The following is a 17,494-nucleotide window of genomic DNA, read 5'->3' as shown; positions in this document are numbered from 1 at the left end:
TGTCCAGTAATGACATCTGAAGCATTCATCACCTTGTTTGTTACAAACTGTGTTGAATTCCCACAAACTGGAGCATGATTTCATCAAGAGGAAAATTCCACGTGGCCACTAGGTGGTGGTAAAGTTGTTTTAATGTAGAACCATGTTCAGGTTGGAACTCTAATGAGAACAGGAAAATATTATTCCAATTGGTCAACTGACAGCAGGGTTTTTGCCACTTCCTGTATAATGGCGAATGATTTAAACCATCACAGGAAGCCATTTTAATCATGCTGCTGTAAGAAGTCAGTGATATTTTCAACTATGAGTTCATGAAGGATAATATTAATGAGTTAGAATTAGTTATACAGAGGATAAAGGGTTAAAATGGTGGGTCTCCCTGTTCCCAGGGGGCAGGGCTATGGTGTTGAGAACATCAGAACATGAAGAGACTTTTTTGTTTGTCCTGGCATGTTATATAAATATCCCACGTTTTATCATGTCGATCAAAGCAGTGGTTTGAGCTGATCAATTAAAAATTTCATAGGGGGCGCTATAGAGCCATATTACCAGCATATGTCTATTTGAATCAGTTCCAGGCCTGACCGCTGTCCTCCCTGCCAAGTTTGGTGGAGATCAGGAGTACATTGGGTCAGTTACAAGTACTTCCTGTTTCATGGCGGTGGACGCCATTCGCCATGGTTTTGCTTGGCGAGGGAACTTCAGGTTTTGTTCTGTAGTATCATGAAAGGGTTTGACCTGATCTGAAGCACTGTAGAGTGTGTGAGATTAATCCCTGATGAGAGAGACCCCGGTGTCTGAAAAAGGCACTTCCTGTTTCAAATGGGCGGGGCTTAGCCCAAGACCAGAAGTAGTAGCATTTATCTGTTCAGTAGCAGACCCTGATTAATCACTGTAAGTGTCATATTGATTGGATGAAAATTGAGGGATTTATACTGATTAATGATGTCATGGCGTCTTATCCAAGCTTGTCATGGCGCCATGGTGTCGCCGTGCAGCGTTGAGCAATGTCCAGATGACAACATCTGGACATGTAGATGTGGTCGGCATGGAGCTGAAGTGAAACATGGGCAGTTTGGTGGAGAGTGAGTGTTGTATGTCAGAAATAACCGATTCTGTGCATGATGGCGAAACATCTAAACTTGATGAGGCGCCGCCGCTGAACGCCACCTCCTATTAGAAAATTTTCAATAACTTTTGACCACGCATGCCTCTGGAGTGTTCAGACTGAGTTTGAGGTAAATACGATAAAATCTGTAGGAGGAGTTCGTTCAAATGCAAGGCAAAGAAACATGCAAAAATGACCCCAAAAATGACACTTTTTTCAAAATGGCTGACTTCCTGTTGAAGTTATCATATAGGTCCAAGAGGCTTTTTTGTACATCCTTCCAAGTTCTATCAATATACTGGATTTCAGCCATATCAGTCAATGTAGTGGGCAGATATGATCAATTAAATATTTGTAGGTGGCGCTATAGAGCCATATTGCAATTTTTCCAGCATATGTCAATGTGGCTGAGTTCTCGGCTGGTCCGCGCTCCTCCCTGCCAGGTTTGGTGTAGATCAGCAGTACAATGGGTCAGTTACAAGTACTTCCTGTTTGATGGCGTCGGACCGCTATTCGCCATGGTTACGTTTGGCGAAGGAGCTTGAGATTTTTATTGTGGTATCATGAAAGGGTTTGACCTGTTGTGAAGTACTTTCAAGTGTGCACGTTTTATTCCTGAGGAGATGGACCCCTGCGTCTGAAAAAAAGCACTTCCTGTTGGAAGTGGGCGGGGCTTAGGGCTAGACCGGAATTGGTGATATGAATCTGTTCAGGGCCGGACCCTGATTAATCCCTGCAAGTCTGATGGGGATTGGATCAGAATTGAGGGATTTATAGTGATTTATGATGTCATGGCGTCTTATCAAAGTTCGCCATGGCGCCACGGTCTCGCCCTGCAGCATAGAGCAACAGTTTTCACTGGTTATCATCACCAACTTGTTTTCTGCTGTCTGACCCAGTTTGGACCTGGTTGTGTTCAAAACGTCAGATAAGAGGGTCTCCAAGTAAAAACCATGACTTACTGTCGCCAGGGGGCGTGGCCAATTCATAACCCAAATATTGACATGTAGATGTGTTCAGGATGGGACTGGCATCATACATGGCCATTTTGGTTCAGATACATTGTTTTATGTGGAAGCTATATCACTTTCGTTCTTCACGGCGACACATCAAAATTTGAGGCCCCACCCCCTCCATGCCCTTTCTCCTATTAGAAAACTTTCAATAACTTTTAAAGACACATGCCTTCTGGACATCCTGAGCTATTTTGGTAGCGGTACGATAAAATCTCTAGGAGGAGATAGATTTTGAAAATGTCAGTAAAACGCCAAAATGGCGACTTTGACCCAAAATGGCCGACTTCCTGTTTGTTTTAGGCTGTTGCTCCAAGAGGATTTTTTGTTCGCCCGAACATTTAGAATATTTGTAGCAATTTTCATAAAGATTGATGACGTGCAGTGGCGGGGCATCGTAAATAGGTGGCGCTCTCATTCAATTTTGCCCGAATAGTCCCAAGCACCCTAAAATATCAAATTTTTCACATTCCTTTGGGGGGGTACACAAAAATAGGCGCGTTTTCGTGCATGTTCAGGTCCCCAAAAATGCCTCCAATGTTTAAGAAGAAGAAGAAGAAGAAGAAGAAGAAGAATAAGGAAGAAACGGAGCAATTACAACAGGCCTTCGCACCGCCTTCGGTGCTCGGGCCTAATAATAAGAAGAAGAAGAAGAATAAGGAAAAAACGGAGCAATTACAACAGGCCTTCGCACCGCCTTCGGTGCTCGGGCCTAATTAAAGCTGCAAGCAGCGTTGGAGGCCCTCGCACCTCTGGCGCCGCTTCGGCCTATTGCACCGCCCCATCACCCCGCAACCTCCCTCCAGCAGCACAGCCACTATCGCCCACAGCCATATACCCATTCTTCCAGAGTTTATCTCCATCAAGAGGTGATTTTCCTCATGAGAGGATCAACTTGCACCTCAGCCTTTCCAGTGATGACATCTGAAGCATTCATGACCTTGTTTCTTACAAACTGTGTTGAATTCCCACAAACTGGAGCATGATTTTATCAAGAGGAAAATTCCACGTGGCCACTAGGTGGTGGTGAAGTTGTTTTAATGTAGGACCATGTTCAGGTTGGAACTCTAATGAGAACAGGAAAATATTAGCTTAATTGGTCAACTGACAGCAGGGTTAGTGCCACTTCCTGTATAATGGCGAATGATTTAAATCTTCACAGAAAGCCATTTTAATCATGATGCTGTAAGACGTCAGTCATATTTTCAACCATAAGTTCATGAAGGATGATATTAATGAGTTAGAATTAGTTATACAGATGATAAAGGTTAAAATGGTGGGACTTCCTTTTCCCAGGGGGCGGGGCTATGGTGTTGAGAACATAAGGACATGAAGAGGCATTTTTGTTTGTCCTGTCATGTTACATAAATATGCCACATTTTACCATGTCGTTCAAAGCAGTGGTTGGAGCTGATAGATTAAATATTTATAGGGGGCGCTATAGAGCCATATTACCAGCATATATCTATTTGAATCAGTTCCAGGCCTGACCAGTGTCCTCCCTGCCAAGTTTGGTGGAGATCAGGAGTACATTGGGTCAGTTAGAAGTACTTCCTGTTTAATGGCGGTGGATGCCATTCGCATGGTTTTGCTTGGGGAGGGAACTTGGTTTTTTTCTGTAGTATCATGAAAGGGTTTGACCTGATCTGAAGCACTTTTGAGTGTGTGAGATTCATTCCTAAAAAGAGGGACCCCGGTGTCTGAAAAAATCACTTCCTGTTTCAAGTGGGCGGGGCTTAGACCAAGACCAGAAGTAGTTGTATGTATCTGTTCAGGAGCAGACCCTGATTAATCACTGTAAGTGTGATGGTGATTGGATGAAAATTGAGGGATTTAAACTCATTAATGATGTCATGGCGTCTTATCCAAGCTCGTCATGGCGCCATCGTCTCGCCATGCAGCACTGAGCAATGTCCAGGTGACAACTTCTGGACATGTAGATGTGGTCAGCATGGAACTGAAGTGAAACATGGGCAGATTGGTGCAGACTGAGTGTTGTTTGTCAGAAATAATGGATTACATGCTTGATGGCGAAACATCAAAACTTGATGAGGCGCCACCGCTGAACGCCACCTCCTATTAGAAAATTTTCAATAACTTTTAACCACACATGCCTCTGGAGTGTTCAGACTGAGTTTGAGGTAAATACGATAAAATCTGTAGGAGGAGTTCGTTCAAATGCAAGGCAAAGAAACATGCAAAAATGACCCCAAAAATGACACTCTTTTCAAAATGGCCGACTTCCTGTTGAAGTTATCATATAGGTCCAAGAGGTTTTTTTGTACATCCTCCCAAGTTCTATCATTATACTGGATTTCAGCCATATCGGTCAATGTAGTGGGCAGTTATGATCAATTAAATATTTGTAGGGGGCGCTATAGAGCCATATTGCAATTTTTCCAGCATATGTCAATGTGGCTGAGTTCACGTCCTGACCGCGTGCCTTCCTGCCAAGTTTGGTTAAGATCAACGTTACAATGGGTCAGTCACAAGTACTTCCTGTTTGATGGCGTTGGACCACTATTCGCCATGGTTACGTTTGGCGAAGGAACTTCAGATTTTTATTGTGGTATCATGAAAGGGTTTGACCTGTTGTGAAGCACTTTCAAGTGTGTAGGTTTCATTCCTGAGGAGATGGACCCCGGCGTCTGAAAAAAAGCACTTCCTGTTGGAAGTGGGTGGGGCTTATGGCTAGACCGGAATTGTTGAAATGGATCTGTTCAGGGCCAGACCCTTATTAATCCCTGAAAGTCTGATGAGGATCGGGTGAAAATTGAGGGATTTATAGTGATTTATGATGTCATGGCGTCTTATCGAAGATCGCCATGGCGCCACAGTCTCGCCCTGCAGCGTAGAGCAATGGTTTTCACTGGATATCATCACTAACTTGTTTTCTGCTGTCTGACCCAGTTTGGACCTGGTTGTGTCCAAAACGTCAGATAAGTGTCTCTCCAAGTAAAAACCATGACTTCCTGTCACCAGGGGGCGTGGCCAATTCATAACCCAAATATTGACATGTAAATGTGTTCAGGATGGGACTGGCATCATACATGGCCATTTTGGTTCAGATACATTGTTTTATGTGGAAGTTATATCACTTTCGTTCTTCAAGGCGAGACACCAAACTTTGAGGCCCCACCCCCTCCATGCCCTTTCTCCTATTAGAAAACTTTCAATAACTTTTAAAGACACATGCCTTCTGGACATCCTGAGCTATTTTGGTAGCGGTACGATGAAATCTCTAGGAGGAGATAGATTTTGAAAATGTCAGTAAAACGCCAAAATGGCGACTTTGATCCAAAATGGCCGACTTCCTGTTGGTTGTAGGCTGTTGCTCCAAGAGGATTTTTTGTTCGCCCGAACATTTAGAATATATGTAGCGATTTTCATAAAGATTGATGACGTGCAGTGGCGGGGCATATTAAATAGGTGGCGCTCTCATTCAATTTTGCCCGAACAGTCCCAAGCACCCCAAAATATCAAATTTTTCGCATTCCTTTGGGGGGGTACACAAAAATAGGCGCGTTTTCGTGCATGTTCAGGTCCCCAAAAATGCCTCCAATGTTTAAGAAGAAGAAGAAGAAGAAGAAGAAGAAGAAGAAGAAGAAGAAGAAGAAGAATAAGGAAGAAACGGAGCAATTACAACAGGCCTTCGCACCGCCTTCGGTGCTCGGGCCTAATTAAAGCTGCAAGCAGCGTTGGAGGCCCTCGCACCTCTGGCGCCGCTTCGGCCTATTGCACCGCCCCATCACCCCGCAACCTCCCTCCAGCAGCACAGCCGCTATCGCCCACAGCCATATACCCATTCTTCCAGAGTTTATCTCCATCAAGAGGTGATTTTCCTCATGAGAGGATCAACTTGCACCTCAGCCTTTCCAGTGATGACATCTGAAGCATTCATGACCTTGTTTCTTACAAACTGTGTTGAATTCCCACAAACTGGAGCATGATTTTATCAAGAGGAAAATTCCACGTGGCCACTAGGTGGTGGTAAAGTTGTTTTAATGTAGGACCATGTTCAGGTTGGAACTCTAATGAGAACAGGAAAATATTAGCTCAATTGGTCAACTGACAGCAGGGTTAGTGCCACTTCCTGTATAATGGCGAATGATTTAAACCATCACAGAAAGCCATTTTAATCATGATGCTGTAAGACGTCAGTCATATTTTCAACCATAAGTTCATGAAGGATGATATTAATGAGTTAGAATTAGTTATACAGATGATAAAGGTTAAAATGGTGGGACTTCCTTTTCCCAGGGGGCGGGGCTATGGTGTTGAGAACATAAGGACATGAAGAGGCATTTTTGTTTGTCCTGTCATGTTACATAAATATGCCACATTTTATCATGTCGTTCAAAGCAGTGGTTGGAGCTGATAGATTAAATATTTATAGGGGGCGCTATAGAGCCATATTACCAGCATATATCTATTTGAATCAGTTCCAGGCCTGACCAGTGTCCTCCCTGCCAAGTTTGGTGGAGATCAGGAGTACATTGGGTCAGTTAGAAGTACTTCCTGTTTAATGGCGGTGGATGCCATTCGCCATGGTTTTGCTTGGCGAGGGAACTTGAGGTTTTTTTCTGTAGTATCATGAAAGGGTTTGACCTGATCTGAAGCACTTTTGAGTGTGTGAGATTCATTCCTAAAAAGAGGGACCCCGGTGTCTGAAAAAGGCACTTCCTGTTTCAAGTGGGCGGGGCTTAGGCCAAGACCAGAAGTAGTTGTATGTATCTGTTCAGGAGCAGACCCTGATTAATCACTGTAAGCGTGATGGTGATTGGATGAAAATTGAGGGATTTATACTGATTAATGGTGTCATGGCATCTTATCCAATCTTGTCATGGCGCCATCGGTCGTCGCCAGTGCAGCGTTGAGCAATGTCCAGGATGACAACATCTGGACATGTAGATGTGGTCGGCATGGAACTGAAGTGAAACATGGGCAGATTTGGTGCAGACTGAGTGTTGTATTTCAGAAATAATGGATTCCATGATTGATGGCGAAACATCAAAACTTGATGAGGCGCCGCCGCTGAACGCCACCTCCTATTAGAAAATTTTCAATAACTTTTAACCACACATGCCTCTGGAGTGTTCAGACTGAGTTTGAGGTAAATACGATAAAATCTGTAGGAGGAGTTCGTTCAAATGCAAGGCAAAGAAACATGCAAAAATGACCCCAAAAATGACACTCTTTTCAAAATGGCCGACTTCCTGTTGAAGTTATCATATAGGTCCAAGAGGCTTTTTTGTACATCCTCCCAAGTTCTATCAATATACTGGATTTCAGCCATATCGGTCAATGTAGTGGGCAGTTATGATCAATTAAATATTTGTAGGGGGCGCTATAGAGCCATATTGCAATTTTTCCAGCATATGTCAATGTGGCTGAGTTCACGTCCTGACCGCGTGCCTTCCTGCCAAGTTTGGTTAAGATCAACGTTACAATGGGTCAGTCACAAGTACTTCCTGTTTGATGGCGTTGGACCACTATTCGCCATGGTTACGTTTGGCGAAGGAACTTGAGATTTTTATTGTGGTATCATGAAAGGGTTTGACCTGTTGTGAAGCACTTTCAAGTGTGTAGGTTTCATTCCTGAGGAGATGGACCCCGGCGTCTGAAAAAAAGCACTTCCTGTTGGAAGTGGGCGGGGCTTATGGCTAGACCGGAATTGTTGAAATGGATCTGTTCAGGGCCAGACCCTTATTAATCCCTGAAAGTCTGATGAGGATCGTGTGAAAATTGAGGGATTTATAGTGATTTATGATGTCATGGCGTCTTATCGAAGTTCGCCATGGCGCCACGGTCTCGCCCTGCAGCGTAGAGCAACAGTTTTCACTGGATATCATCACCAACTTGTTTTCTGCTGTCTGACCCAGTTTGGACCTGGTTGTGTCCAAAACGTCAGATAAGTGGTCTCTCAAGTAAAAACCATGACTTCCTGTCACCAGGGGGCGTGGCCAATTCATAACCCAAATATTGACATGTAGATGTGTTCAGGATGGGACTGGCATCATACATGGCCATTTTGGTTCAGATACATTGTTTTATGTGGAAGTTATATCACTTTCGTTCTTCACGGCGAGACGTCAAACTTTGAGGCCCCACCCCCTCCATGCCCTTTCTCCTATTAGAAAACTTTCAATAACTTTTAAAGACACATGCCTTCTGGACATCCTGAGCTATTTTGGTAGCGGTACGATGAAATCTCTAGGAGGAGATAGATTTTGAAAATGTCAGTAAAACGCCAAAATGGCGACTTTGACCCAAAATGGCCGACTTCCTGTTGGTTTTAGGCTGTTACTCCAAGAGGATTTTTTGTTCGCCCAAACATTTGGAATACATGTAGCGATTTTCATAAAGATTGATGAGGTGCAGTGGCAGGGCATCATAAATAGGTGGCGCTCTCATTCAATTTTGCCCGAACAGTCCCGAGCACCACAAAATACGTAAATTTACACATTCCCTTGGGGGGGTACGCAAAATTAGGCGCGTTTTCGCGCATGTTCAGGTCCCCTAAAATGCAATTTACTTTTGACAAGAAGAAGAAGAATAAGGAAGAAACGGAGCAATTACAATAGGCCTTCGCACCGCCTTCGGTGCTCGGGCCTAATTAAAGCTGCAAGCAGCGATGAAGGCCCTCGCACCTCTGGCGCCGCTCCGGCCTATTGCACCGCCCCCTCGGCCTGCAACCTCCCTCCCCAAGCAAGCTCGCTCTGGCTGGCAGTCGTACGCTCTGTCGTCCCCATGTTTCTGCCTCGTGTGGTCATTGTCTCTCTCTGACCATCATCTCATACATCAATGGGCCTAATAATGACATCAGAAGTGGTCATGACCTTGTTCTGACCAATAGTGTGAAACAAATCCAAACACAATCATGCTTTTAAGATCTGCAGATATCAACATGGCCAGTAGGTGGAGCTATAGTGTTTGATCTTGTACTAACATGTTGAGGTTCGGACTTTAATGACAACTGCCAAGTATCACGTCATTGGGTCAACCGAGTCCAGAGTTATAGCCACTTCCTGTTTGATGGCGAGGGACAGAAACCTCACAGGCAGCCATTTTATTCATGATGGTGTAAGCAGTTTGTTATATTGTGAGTCATGTGTTCATCAAGGATAATATTGATGAGTTTGAGTAGGTGTGTAGGGTTTTCAATGGGATAAAAGGGGTACTTCCTGTTTCCAGGGGGCGGGGCTATGGCGTTGAAAACATCAGGACATGAAGAGGCTTTTTGGTTTGTACTGGCATGTTATATAAATATGCCACATTTCATGAATGTCAGTCAAAGCAGTGGTTGGAGCTGATAGAATAAATAATTATAGGGGGCGCTATAGAGCCACATAACCAGCATATGTCTATTTAAATCAGTTCCAGGCCTGACCACTGTCCTTCCTGCCGAGTTTGGTGGAGATCGGGAGTACTATGGGTCAGTTGCAAATACTTCCTGTTTCATGGCGATGAACGCCATTCGCCATGGTTTTGCTTGAGGAAGGAACTTGAGGATTGTTTTCGGTAGTATCACGAAAGAGTTTGACCTGATCTGAAGCACTTTTGAGTGTGTGGAGTTCATTCCTGAGGAGAGGGACCCCAGTGTCTGAAAAAGACACTTCCTGTTGAAAGTGGGCGGGGCTTAGACCAAGACCAGAAGTAGTTCAATGTATCTGTTCAGGAACAGACCCTGAGTAATTACTGTGAGTGTGATGGTGATTGGATGAAAATTGAGGGATTTATACTGATTAATGATGTCATGGCGTTTTATCCAAGTTTGTCATGACGCCACCGTCTGGCCATGCAGCGTTGAGCAATGTCCAGGTGACAACATCTGGACATGTAGATGTGGTCAGCATGGAAATGACATCAAACGGGGCCATTTTGGTTAAGATAGGTTGTTTTATATGTAAGTTATGTCAGTTTCGTCTCTCATGGCGAGATATCAAAGTTTGAGGCCACGCCCCCGCCATGCCCTTTCTCCTTTGAGAAAGTTTTGCATAACTTTTGATCACACATGCCTCTGGAAGCTTCAGAGTGATTTTGAGGTAAATACGATATAATCTGTAGGAGGAGTTCGTTCAAATGCAATGGCAAGAAACAGGCCAAAATGACCCTGAAAATGACACGTTTTACAAAATGGCCGACTTCCTGTTGAAATTAGCCTATAGGTCTAATGGACAGTTTTGTGCATCCTGGCATAGTAAATCAATGTGGTGAATTTCATGCATGTCGGTCCACGTAGGGGGCGGGGCTGGTTGATCAAAATATTGTAGGGGGCGCTATAGAGCCACTATGTCACTATTCCAGCATATGTCAATTTGGCTCAGTTCCACGTCTGAATACGATCCTTCCTGCCGAGTTTGGTGGAGATCGATGGTACACCGGGTGAGTTACAAGTACTTCCTGTTTGATGGCGTCGGACCAATATTCGCCATGGTTACGTTTGGCGAAGGAACTTGAGATTTTTGTTGTAGTATCATGAAAGGGTTTGACCTGTTGTGAAGCACTTTCAAGTGTCTGGGGTTCATGCCTGAGGAGAAGGACCACGACAACTGCAAAAAAGCACTTCCTGTTGAAAGTGGGCGGGGCTTAGGGCTAGACCGGAAGTGGTCATATGGGTCTGTTCGGGACCGGACCATGACTAAGCCCTGTGAGTTTGATGGTGATTGGGTGAAAAATGAGGGAGTTATAGTGATTGATGATGTCATGGCGTCTTATCGAAGTTCGCCATGGCGCCACGGTCTTGCTTTGCAGCGTAGAGCAACAGTCTTCACCGGATATCATCCCCAACTTGTTTTCAGGTGTCTGATGCAGTTTGACCCCGGTTGTGTTCAAAACGTCAGAGAAGTGGGTCTTCGAGTAAAAAACATGACTTCCTGTTGCCAGGGGGCGTGGCCTATTCATAATCCAATAATGACCACAGTAGATGTGTTGAGGATGGGACTAGTATCATACGAGGCCATTTTGGTTCAGAAAAGTTGTTTTATGTGGGAGTTATATCAATTTCGTCTTTCATGGCGAGACATCAAACTTTGAGGCCACGCCCCCTGTACGCCGTTACTCCTTTGAGAAAGTTTTGCATAACTTTTGATCACACATGCCTTCTGAACATCCTCAGCCATTTTGGTGTCAATACGATAATATCTCTAGGAGGAGTTCGTTCAAATGCGAGGTCAGTAAAACGCCAAAATGGCGACTTTGACCCAAAATGGCCGACTTCCTGTTTTATTTAGACCTATACTATAATTTCTTTTTTTGTTCCCCCCACCATGTGGAACATGTGTGCAAAGTTTCATAGAGATTGCTAACTTGCAATGGAGGGGCATCACAAATAGGTGGCGCTCTGGTTCAGTTTTGCCTGAACAGTCCCGAGCAGCCCAAATTATTAAATTTTTCGCATTCCAATGGGGGGGTAGGCAAAATTTGGTGAGTTTTCGAGCATGTTCAGGCCCCCAAAAATGCGATTCATTGTGCGAAATAAAAATAATAATAAACGCTTGCATTACAATAGGCCTTCGCACCGCCTTCGGTGCTCGGGCCTAATAATAAACGCTTGCATTACAATAGGCCTTCGCACCGCCTTCGGTGCTCGGGCCTAAAAACAAAAAAAATATGATAATAGATATAAGTCAAACTGCTGTATTCAAGAACACGCGCAGAGAAACCTGTGTGGATGTGTTGGAGAACTCGGCCACACGGCGACGCAAAGACTGTGTGGAGACGTTCAGGAAGGAGTGACCATGCAGAGTGATCATGCAGATGCCACCTCACTTGAACAGAGGCCAGAGTCAGGCCAGCGGTCCCGAGACCCAGGCCACCAGCCCCCCCGCAGGCAACAGATCCCGACCGGTCCACAGAGACGACCACTCGCCCGCCCAGGAAGGCAGCAGCAGGAGACCCCAGCAGGAGCCGCCCTGCGGACACAGGGCACCGGCCCCGGAGGGCCGAGGCCAGCAGTCCCCGACCCCCCCGGGCACCGGCCGCCCGGGACAGACGGGGCAGAGGGCCCGGGCCCGGGCCCAGGAGCGCCAAACATACACCACTCCCCCACACACACACCATCCTCCCTCCCATACACCATCTATCCTCCCGCACACACACCATCCTTCCACCATCCATCCTCCCACACACTCCCCCATCCCTGCACCATACATTCTCCCACACATACCCCATCCTCCCACACATACATCATCCCTCCACCATTCATCCTCCCACACCCACACCACCCCCCTCCCACACACCACGCATCCACCTCCACACACCCCACCCTCCCACACACCATCCCTCCACCACCCATCCCCCCACACCCACACCACTCTCCCACCCACACACCCCCCCCCCCCCCCAACACACACACACACAAACACCATCCCCCCACCACCATCCTCCCGCCACCCCACGCCACGGGGGGACAGCCCTAGCCAGGAGGCGAGGAGACATGAGCCAGGCCCTCACCCCCCCCACCCCGCCCCCGCCCCCCACTCCCCACCCCCAAAACAGCACCTTCCAGCCAAAACCCCCCGGGACAGCCCGCCTACGCCCCGGGCCAACGCGACATGCCATTTTTACATTCTCAAGAAAGTAACAGGTTGCTGTTTCTGTAGAGTGATGTTTACGGAAACCGAATTGCATTGGATGGAGAGGGGTACTACCACTGTTTAGATGTTCAATTAATTGAATAGAAACCCACTTCTCTGCTATTTTTGATACAATTGGTAAAATACTTATTGGCCGATAGTTCTCTGGTTTTGTCTTGTCCCCAGCTTTATACACTGGGGTAACCCTTGCAGTCTTCCATGTCAATGGAACTTTAGTATGGTTTATTGACAAATTTATTAAAGGTGTGATTGGACTTGCAAACACCTCCTTATGAATCTTTAAAAAACTGTTTGTGAGTCCAAATGCATCTCTTGCTTTTGAACTTTTAGAGATGAAATTATTTTCAAGACATCTGGGACAGTTATATTTTGGATATTGAAGATTGGTATTGTTTCATCCAGAGGCTTGTATTGGAGGTCTGGGCATTTAAAATCAGCTGTCAGTTCCTCAATCGATCTAATAAAAAATGTATTAAAACTATTAACAATAATATCTAAATTGTCAGTTAGTGTGCCATTTTCTTGGAGCTGCAAATCTCTAGATTGGATATGTTTATTTTGTCCTAAAAGTTTATTTAAATTTTCCCAAATCAGTTTTCCATTACCATTTGACCCTTCTATTGTCTCAATAAAAAATTTTGCTTTAGCTTTACGGATCTGTTTTACGACTTTATTTCTTAGTGATGTAAAAATCTGTCGATCACTGATAGTGCCTGTTTTTAGAGATCTTTTTAATCTTTTTAATTTCAAGCCGTAACATACAAACCTGTACCGTATCGTACCCGCCCTTACCAAACAGAGCCGTAACATACAGACCTGTAACGTATCGTACCGGCTCTTACTGAACAGAGCCGTAACACACAGACCTGTACTGTATCATACCGGCCCTTACCGAACAGAGCCGTAACATACAGACCTGTACCGTATCGTACCGGCCCTTACCGAACAGAGCCGTAACATACAGACCTGTACCGTATCGTACCGGCCCTTACCGAACAGAGCCGTAACATACAGACCTGTACCGTATCGTACCGGCCCTTACTGAACAGAGCCGTAACATACAGACCTGCACCGTATTGTACCGGCTCTTACCGAACCGAGCCGTAACATACAGACCTGTACCGTATCGTACCGGCCCTTACCGAACAGAGCCGTAACATACAGACCTGTACCGTATCGTACCGGCCCTTACTGAACAGAGCCGTAACATACAGACCTGCACCGTATTGTACCGGCTCTTACCGAACCGAGCCGTAACATACAGACCTGTACCGTATCGTACCGGCCCTTACCGAACAGAGCCGTAACACACAGACCTGTACTGTATCGTACCGGCCCTTACTGAACAGAGCCGTAACACACAGACCTGTACCGTATCGTACCGGCCCTTACCGAACAGAGCCGTAACATACAGACCTGTACCGTATCGTACCGGCCCTTACCGAACAGAGCCGTAACATACAGACCTGTACCGTATCGTACCGGCCCTTACCGAACAGAGCCGTAACATACAGACCTGTACCGTATCGTACCGGCCCTTACCGAACAGAGCCGTAACATACAGACCTGTACCGTATCGTACCGGCCCTTACTGAACAGAGCCATAACATACAGACCTGCACCGTATCGTACCGGCCCTTACCGAACAGAGCCGTAACATACAGACCTGTACCGTATCGTACCGGCTCTTACCGAACCGAGCCGTAACACACAGACCTGTACCGTATCGTACCGGCCCGTACCGAACCATGCAGAGGGACTGTGTTGGAACCATCTACCAGTCTGATGGGAGTGGTAGTCCTCCCATCCTGGCATGTAGAAAGCAGTCCGAGGTCACGTCCTCGCCATGTTGACAGCGTCTGCCTCCCCTTCAGCAGCCAGTCGGGGTTAAGCCCAACGCTTCCACACCTGCATCTTATCATGTTACACATCCCAGAAGCAAGTCTGCCTTCAGGACAATCCTCCTTCTCATTTGTTGCTACAAATCACTGGAAGTTGTTAAAAGAACAACCCGTGGTAAATGTTTTCCCACAATCCAACACTGTAATATTAGTTTTTAATGACTTCATAGTCCCTCCTCCCCTGCCTCACAAGAGTTTTCTGGCATTTGCCAACATTATATACAAGAATCTGTTTTTAATGTTTTTCCCGTTAAAGTAAATAAACGACACTTTGTGGAAATGAAAAGAATAACCGGCTCCGAGTACATGATTTAATAACGTTGCACATGGCAGCAAATGACACATTAAATGTGATCCAATATAAAATCTGATAAAAATCTATCAAATCTAATTAAATCTAATAAAATCACATAAAAAAAGTGGTTTTTACTTTACTTTAGTCGGGTTTGGTTTTTAATAAAGCGTCAACAACATGTTACACTGAAGTAATTTTTACTTTTCAAAGGTTTATGTCTACAGCAGGGCCGTCCTAAAGCATAAGCCAGCAAAGGGGCTGCTTGGGGCCTCCACGCCACCAGGGGGCCTTAAAGTGCACTTGAAACATAAAGAAATATTGATTTAAATAAAATAATTAAATATATGATTGAATAATCTACTTTAAAATGGAGAAACGCACAAACAGGTAATTTTGTAACTTAACTTTTTATTTGACCAAACTTCACTCTTCATTACAGCAACTATTTCCCACAAATGACTTTTAGGCGCTGTGTCAAAGCAACACAAGAGGAGAAGGTAAAGCTGTAGTTTTACAGGATGATCATCATGGCTGCAGGCTGCTGCCTCCGTGGGGCGGAGCATGTGCAGGTGTTTGCACCACGTAACCATCCAGAATCTCTCAGGTAACCTAAGAACGTATAAACTCGAGGACAAATTGCGGGTTTAGGTTTAAGATTTCTGAATATAAAAAAAATTTATTTCAGATCATTTTTCTAAATTTGCTTCCCCGTAATGATGAAATCCATACTGGTGTGATGCAAGCCAACTATAAATAATGAAAATACAGGGTGTGTTACATCTACAGAGTATGAAACGATTAAGCAAGAATCCTGCTGACAACAGACCGTGTCCTTTAGTTTCCCTACAGGATTCTCCACAGTCCACAGGTCCGGTACAAAATCCGCTCCGACCGCCTCGAGAGCTTTAAATAAACCGGGTACATGAGACAATTCTAGTTTCCCTGTACATCGAACAGCGTCTTCAGATTTAAAATGAGACGTAAAGTCTGACGGTGTAAATTCAGCCGGCACCACTCATTTGGAAGCAGATTTTCCTGCCAATATGGCGGCGTAAACAAAGAGTCACGTGATGTCTGGAGCTCCATATGGATGCATCTTAAGTCGAATCCTTGACAAGATATTTGTAATTGAATCTAATTGTGAGACCAGTGAAGAAGCACAGCCCTGGAGTCAGACCGACGTCCCTCCACCACAGTCTCCGATAACGCCACAAACAGTCGCTATATTTAATGCAAACTCGCTAAATAAAGCAACAAAGTCGGTCAGTCGGCTACGCTGCAAGATACCGGCTTGTTCCAAACATTCCCATCAGAAACTATATGCAAGAGCCCTGAACAACGACCCCATCCTGCTGCTCTCGTCGGGACTTCAGCAGCGATCCTGCAGACGGAGAGAAGCCGTCTGCTGTTGAAGGTCTTTCACCATGACGGCTACACCTGTCTACCCCACCTTCCTCTGCTTGGCCTCGCTGCATCTGTGTGCATGTGTCTGCTGCAGCTGTCAACCCGTGTGATGTCTTCACTCCGACACCCTCATCGTCTCTGTTCACGCCTCCACCAGCTTCGCTCATAGATGAACACATTTACAGCAGTATGGTGTAGACGTTCGCTCCCAGGAGGACCCGTCTGCTGGTTCTCACCTTTATTGTCAGCAGCGATGAAGCCCAGGATGTTCTCATGCCTCAGCATCACGGTCTGGTAGATCTCAGCCTCTCGGAACCAGGAGCGCTCCTCTCGGGAGGAGAATATCTTCACGGCCACCTCCTCACCACGCCATTTTCCCCGCCACACTTCACCGAAGCGCCCCTTCCCGATGCTCTCCTGGAGGATGATGGTTCTGGCGATGGTCCTCTGGACCAGCAGTGGCAGACCTGAAGAAAGACCACCTTAGGTGAAGCTGGGACTGAGTCTGCCAAATAACACTTCAACGCTCCAAATTATTCTCTAAATAATCAAAGACTGAATAGGCCTTTTGTAAAATACTACCTTTTATAAGAATCTGGGTTTTATTGGTGCAGCTTCTAATGATGGAAAGAGATAATTCTGTATATATAATTATATAGAAATGATGTTGTATTACGTAGTTCATTAGTCTAAAAACAAATAAAAACTAGGATTCCAGATCAGTTCCATGTTATCATGGAGACCTCCTGTGATCACCTGCACTTTTCTAATTAAAGGGCTAATGACACAATTTTGCCATGTTTTATAAACAAGGTCATTCCTGATGATCTATACAAGTTGCATGAAACTGTTCTAACTGTAGTTTTTTAATCTCAACGGATGATTTCCTGGTTAAATAAAGATTAAATAAAATAAACCATGAAACCACCGCCATTCGGGCAAGTCTGACTGGACTGTGGCGGGGCCCACCGTCTGAGGAAGAAGATGGAAATGACGTTGCCTACCAGGAAGGCCAGCAGCTTTGTAGCAGTTTCAACGTGTTTATTGGTTTTACTGACGTACAATTAACAGCTATGCCTGCATGTTGTATTGCAGGTCGACCCACTGTAGAACCAGATCAGCTGCAGGTTAACAGGCAGCTGACCGGAACAATAACCTCCAATCACTTCATATTT

The 17,494-nt window shown here is 45.3% G+C and overlaps 1 protein-coding gene across 1 annotated transcript in view; it reads right to left on the bottom strand.

Moving 5' to 3' along the window:
- tgfbr1b (transforming growth factor, beta receptor 1 b) overlaps window positions 1–17,494 on the bottom strand; it is a 65,786-nt gene that overhangs the window by 24,624 nt on the left and 23,668 nt on the right. Inside the window, exon 4 of the mRNA XM_041968381.1 lies at window positions 16,556–16,786. Coding sequence (XP_041824315.1) covers window positions 16,556–16,786 — 231 coding nt within the window. The remainder of the gene's footprint in view (window positions 1–16,555; window positions 16,787–17,494) is intronic.

Source organism: Melanotaenia boesemani, chromosome 18, assembly GCF_017639745.1.
Source record: "Melanotaenia boesemani isolate fMelBoe1 chromosome 18, fMelBoe1.pri, whole genome shotgun sequence".
Lineage (NCBI taxonomy): Eukaryota > Metazoa > Chordata > Actinopteri > Atheriniformes > Melanotaeniidae > Melanotaenia > Melanotaenia boesemani.
The sequence above is the reverse complement of the archived record's forward strand: the minus strand, read 5'-3'. Positions and strand labels throughout refer to the sequence as shown.